General features: G+C 41.4%; 1 protein-coding gene across 5 annotated transcripts in view; it reads left to right on the top strand.

The window, feature by feature from the left end:
* The first annotated feature begins 3 nt into the window (after positions 1 to 3).
* PHKA1 (phosphorylase kinase regulatory subunit alpha 1) overlaps positions 4 to 6,457 on the top strand; it is a 141,532-nt gene continuing 135,078 nt past the window's right edge. For all 5 annotated transcript variants that reach the window (XM_082377048.1, XM_082377046.1, XM_082377045.1 and 2 more), the window contains exons 1-2: positions 4 to 504; positions 1,240 to 1,398. In XM_082377048.1, the coding sequence (XP_082233174.1) occupies positions 427 to 504; positions 1,240 to 1,398 (237 nt within the window). In that variant the 5' untranslated portion in view covers positions 4 to 426. The remainder of the gene's footprint in view (positions 505 to 1,239; positions 1,399 to 6,457) is intronic.

Genomic DNA, 6,457 nt, shown 5'->3' with positions numbered 1-6,457 from the left:
CGCCTCCGGCTTGCGTCTCGTGGTAAGTGGAGGCGGCGCCGCGGCCTGTGACTTGCAGCTGCCGGCGGCCGCGCTGGGGTCTCTGGGCCGCGGCTGTGTTCGGTCTCCGGGAGTGGAGCGGAGGATGCAGGAGCCACCCGCGGGGGCCGGACGGGCTTAAGAGAGGCGGCGAGCGGCGCCGGAAGCACTCCGGCTGGTCTCTAGAGCACGGGAGGCTCGGGCGCGCGCGGGGCTGTGGTGGCCGCGGAGGCCGCCCTGGCCGGGACAGCCGGCCCCAGGCCCGAGCGGTGGTAGGACTGTGCCCGGGCCTGGTACTCGGGTTTCCCACAGCGAGGGTTGGGCTACGTTGGAGCCTCCTTTCTTGGAAAATCGTGGGCCCCTGTGGTACTGCGGCCGTCTCTCTGAGGGGATTGGAAACGGAGCGCGATGAGGAGCCGGAGTAACTCGGGGGTCCGGCTTGACGGCTATGCTAGGCTGGTGCATCAGACCATCCTGTGCCATCAGGTAAGTGATGGGGTGTCGCTTGTGATCACCGAGGACGCGCAGTGTGATAACCTGGACGGAGACCCTGGGAGAACCTGTGTGTGTGGCGGGGGTGTATTGCAGGTTCTCCCGCCCCCTAGCTGGGGAGGCCGTAAAGGACCCTGAAGAAAGGTGTTGGGCCAGGAACAGAACCAGAGTCAGTCACCCTTAGCCACGAGTTCTGAGTCAGAGCTTCTGAGTCCCCCCTCCCAACCCTCCGCGTCCCCCAAACCACTGCTGGGTTCCAGGGGCCAGAGTTGTAAGATGTGTCGAAGCTTGTTTATCGACACCGCCCCCGGCCCCCTCCCCAGGCTTGGGAGTCGGCTACTTCCCCTCCTCTGAAGGAAAAAGAGGTAGGAGAACTTTTAGCCATCGTAATACTAGACTGTTGTGAAGATCTGAAGTACCGTGTATATACTGTTCATTATAGTTTTTCTAATCTTTTAATGCTGATTTTTCGTTGGTAGCTCATTCTTTCTAAAACACCTCCTTTCTTTTAAGAATTCCCACATTTCAGACTTGTAAGGCGTCAGCCAGCTCTTTCCCTTTATTCAAGATAGCGTTTGCTTGCACTTGGTCAGAAGAGGAGATTATAAAACTCAGGAGTGGGGACATAGAAGAAAGACCAAAGTCCCTCAGTACCCATTTGATAGATTCTGTTTCCTCATATTAACACCCTATGGTTACCTGCCTGTCCCCTTTTTCTTGTCCTTACAGAATCCAGTGACTGGCTTGCTTCCAGCCAGCTATGATCAGAAAGATGCCTGGGTCCGGGATAATGTGTACAGCATCTTGGCTGTGTGGGGTTTGGGGCTGGCCTACCGGAAGAATGCAGACCGGGATGAGGATAAGGCAAAGGCCTATGAACTGGAGCAGGTACTCAATAAAAATACAAAGCTCTGGAACTGGGGGGAGGAGGAAGGAAATGTAGTCCACAGGAGCTAAGACAGGTATGTTTTGCCTCTCTCACTCTTTCTTCACCTTGCTGAAATTGCATTCCATAAAGCTTTCCTGTATTGTACGGAGTTTTTTTTTGCAGTGGAAACATGAAACTTGCTGATTCAGGGGGAGAGGGCACAGTCTGTTCTGTTACAGTGGAAATCCTATCCTCAGATCTTTGCTAAAAGTTGTAATCCTCTTTCCAAGTAAATGTATTTTGTAGTCTCCAGCATATTTATTCTCATTGAGAAGAATTTTCGGAGGCAGGTATCTACCATTTTACTTCTTTTTTGAAAATGATAGGTGGTATTTATATGAGGGTAACTGATAAAAATTAGCAGACTTTCCCAACTAGACACAAGTAAAAGACATTATTTGTTGATTATTATACCTAGGCTGCTGTTTCAGAGTCTGTTGTGTGTCCTCTCTGCCCCCCCCCATACCCACCCTCACCCCTTGGGGCAAAATAAGGTCAGAGTCAACAGATGCCTTTAAGCCAACTTTTAAGGCCCTCCCCTCAGTAAAGAAGTATCCTCTATAGAACTGTTTAGACACAGGATGCTACGTCCTCTTGAATGACCAAGAAAATAACGTTCTGGGCTACATGAGACTCTTAATGTTAAGGTACTCTGCTGTCAGTTGTAAGGTGTATGTGAATTCTTTTCCATTAGTGGAAAAGATTCTCTCCACACCAGCCATTTTCTCAAGTGGTCTCCCTCAGCTTAGGCAATCTGAACTCCAGTCTTCATCTATCAATCAGAATATTGAGATTTGGTTATTTTTAAGGACACCAACATATCGTGGGGTTATAGTCCTCGGCAGCAGGGAAGTTTCACTGTGTTGTCCTCTGCAACAGCAGGTATTTCTTATTCCCTCAAGCCATAATTAAGAGGTACTTAGGTCCACCAGAAAAAATTGTTGGAGTTTTAGCTCTAGCCCAGGAAGTACAGATCAATATTTTTGTGACTTATAGAAAACATACATAACCATTGTGAGAATTTGGAAAATATAGAGGAGTGTTAAAAAAAATCATCTGTAATCTTACTCCCCTCCCTTATCCTATGTCCTACTCTAATGTTTTGCTATTTTGATCTCAGTATTTTGTTTGTTTTGTTTTGCTAGAAATTGATATTGGTGGAACAATACCCAAGATTTTATACCCAGTACGATTTGACAAATTTCTTTTTCAACACTGTTAGAAGAAATCTGTGTCTCCCTGTTGATCAATCATTCTGCAGAGTTGACATTTTTCCTTATGTGGCCCAGGAAGAAAGAATGTAACAGAGGAAGAGGAGAAAAATGAACATAAAATTGTTCATTCTAAAATTTTAATGTTTCGTTAAATAATTTTTCACACAGCACAAAAATATTTTCCATACCACCTCAGTAATAACCTTGGGATGTCTCAAAAACATTATGGCAATAGGAAACATCTTAAAAAAAAAACACATTTCTCTGGGAATTCTAAAATTTCTACCAACTTTCATTATAAATTAAAACAGATTGTATTATTAAGTCTCATTAATTTTCTTCTCAAATTTGACTCAGTTAATTCAGACTAGGGATCAGAGAACCATCTCTGTAAAGGCCAGATTGTAAATATTTTTGACACTGTGGGTTATGTGTGATCTCTATGCAACTACTCAGGTCTTCCGCTACTACGTAAAAGCAGCCAGAGACGATACATAAATGAATGAGCGTGGTTATGTTCCAGTAAGTTCTTTTTTTTTTTAATCAGTAAGTTCTATTTACAAAAACACACCGTGAGCTAGATTTGTCCCCACTCTACACGAATGGTTCTAAACTCTGGCTGTGCTTTGGAATGATTTGAGAAGCTTTTAAGAAATACCCTTACTGGACCTCACCCTAGAACAATTTAGATAAATCTCTGTAAGTGGAGCCCCAGGGGCATCAATATTTAAAACAAAAAACAAAACAAAACAACTGCTCTGGTAATTCTAAAGTGCAGCCAGAGATAATCACTGATCTATGGCTAATAAGTGAGCATAGGTGAAATCAAATAGAATAAATTCATAGATTAAATTCCTACCTACTGTGAGCTTTCCATTACTGTGTAGATTTTCCCAAACCATTGACTGTTAATCATTTCTACCCTTCCTTCCAACTCTCACCTAGATTTCTCTCTGAGAAATAATGTCAGAGAACTAAAGAGAATTCTGGATGAAGAGGGGACAAGGGTTTAAGTGACTGTTCTATCCTAGGTTGAGAATAGAAGTATGCACATACATGTTTTTACAAATGCCCTTTCTCTTAGTCACACAGATAAAAACTCACACCCATAAAAATAAATAGACACACAAATAGAGATAGCTCTTTGGCTGCCCCCAGTTCTACTTCTTCCTCAGTTTTGTTCTCCTTGTGTAGTCTCTCATCTTTTCTCGTGTCTTTAACTATTACCTTTATGAGAATGACTTCCAAAACTTCATCTTTAACTCTGACCTCACTTCAGTTTCAAACCCAGATTTTCATTTGTCTTCTGATCAGTTGCACCTGAATATCTTGTGGCTCCTCAAAATCAGCAGGTCTGAAACCCCACCTTCCCTACTAAAAACAAACAAAATAGACTACTAAACAACAGCAACTCACCAAATGTCCCTTTTTTTCTTACTGGTGTCCTCATTCTACTAGTCACCTGGGTAACATTACTTAGAACATTTCCCATAGTGTGTTCCATGGAATACTAGATCAACTAAGTTTGGAGCTATGTTAAACAGCAGGTTTCTTACTCTGTAATTTCTCAGAGCTTTTGATATACTGATGTGCATTTTGAATCTAAGATGGGGGTGGATTTTACAGCCTTCCCAGAATTTCCTGGACTAGTGTTCTATAAAACAGTGTTTGAAAAGTGCTGCCCTTATGGTGATTTTTGACTTGTTCCTTTTGCCTTTTGATACATGCAGACCAAAGTCTGTTAATTCTTACAATTTTTCTCGAATCCATCCCCTCCTTTCTATTCCCTTCTGCCTCAACCCTAGTCTAAACCCTGATCACTTAGTGAAAGGGTTTAGACTTTAAGTGAAAACAACACTTAAATTATGTATTTTCATTCTCAGCAATCTTTTTGTAGTTCTCATTTCCCTACAAGTAAAATCCAAATGTTTTGGATTGGTAGGCAAGGCTCTTTAGGGTTTGGTCCTAGGCTGCTTTTTCAATATTATATCATGCTGGTCCCCTGCATTCTACCCCCAGTTCCAACCAGGTTGGTGTCTTCATTACTTCTCTAACAGTACCTTGATAGAAATACCTGACATTTGTGTAAAGACTTTTCATTGTAATGTATACTTTCCCATAATTACTAGTATTTTATTCCTGTAACACCCTGTGAATTAGGTATTATTTTCCCCAATTTACAGGTGAAGGGATTGACAGAAGGAGATGAAGTTGGAATTTGGTGGTGTCATGAATACTACCTGGGTCTTATGACTTCAGATTCAGTCTTTTTGAATATTTCCTCCTCCATGGAAGCCATAGACATTCCCACCTGCAAATCATTTTATGAGCTGTTTCTTCCACCTGTGAAGCCTGCCGTCAATCCCACTTTTTCTGTGGTTCCTGTGCTCATAGACCTCTCAATTTCACAGTGATCACTTCTTTCTCAGGACTGCTTTATTGGAACTTCTAGATTACTTATGGTCTATGCCATTCAACATGTTCAGTTTTTCATTTAGCAAATTTTGTGTAATTGTTATGTGCCAAGCCCTACAATAGATATAAAAAATAAAATGGGACAAAATGTTTATATTTAAACCTCAACTTTTAATTTTTTTAAATTTTAAATTTACAGAAAACTTTTAGGAATAGTAAAATGAACATATTTGCATGTACTCTTTATCTAGGTTCACTAGTTGTTAACATTTTGTCATATTTGCATCCTCTCTATAAACATGTTCCCCCCGAGGCGCACAGGTTTTTTGGTAAGCCATTTGAGAGTTACTTGCAGACATGGAATATATATTTTTAAAAACACAATCTGCTTAGTCCATTGACTTAAAGGTCTATTTCTGAATCTGGTCTCTGCCCCTTTTTCTTAAGGAGTTCATAGGGTGATAGGGGAGACAGATACATATAAACATAGTTACAATGCATTAAGACAGATACTGTAGGTACCATATTTAGGAGATAAATACAAAGTTCTGTGGGAACACACAGGCAGGAAAGTCTAATTTCCCTTGAACAGGACAAGGAAGGATTCATAGAGGAGTTGGGTTTTAAAGGATAACCAGGAATTGTTAAGTAGACTGTATTTGTAGTTTAGTGGGGTTTTTTTTCATTCTTTCTTTCCTTTTTTTGTAGTTTAGTGTTTTTAAAAAACATATCTGTTCTGTCTCCCTTTTCTTTATGTTTTACAAAGCCTGGTAGAGTGCTTTGCATATGTTAGACGCTCATATGTATCTGATTGTAAATATACCTGGAGAGAGAGACAGGTATTAATACTTACATGGCTATTGTTGTGTATAAATAGTTATATATCCTTATATAGTCAGTTCACAAACACATAGATCCATATCCTCAAAAAAAAGATAGATTAGAAGAGGGTATCACTTGGTGTGGTTAGAAGCCCTGGTGTATGTATAAACGTATAATTAATGCCAACTAGTGCACCTGAATCAGGAAATGGGCAGTTTGGGGGAATACAAACTACAGATACTTCCCTTCATTCTTACCTCTCCATGCTTCCTATTCATTTTATCCTGACTTGGAATTTGGAACTTGAGGACAGAAATGGCTGACAGTGGCCATTCCAAGAGGACAAAAGTGGATGGAAATCAGGACTCCTCCACTGCGTCTATAATCTCCCAGGTTTGCTGTTTAAAGAAAATGTAGATGGTAGTAGCAGGGCTGGGTGGTAAAGAGAGTTGAAAGGATGGGATAGAAATCTGTGAGTATGTGGTGGCATGTAGAAGAGAATTCAGAATTGAATAAAGTCACCCCATAGAGTAAGAAGGCTGTGTTTAATGCTGTCTGTAATAGTATA

The sequence above is a fragment of the Balaenoptera borealis genome (assembly GCF_965194805.1).
Source record: "Balaenoptera borealis genome assembly, chromosome: X".
NCBI classification, from domain to species: domain Eukaryota; kingdom Metazoa; phylum Chordata; class Mammalia; order Artiodactyla; family Balaenopteridae; genus Balaenoptera; species Balaenoptera borealis.
The sequence above is the reverse complement of the archived record's forward strand: the minus strand, read 5'-3'. Positions and strand labels throughout refer to the sequence as shown.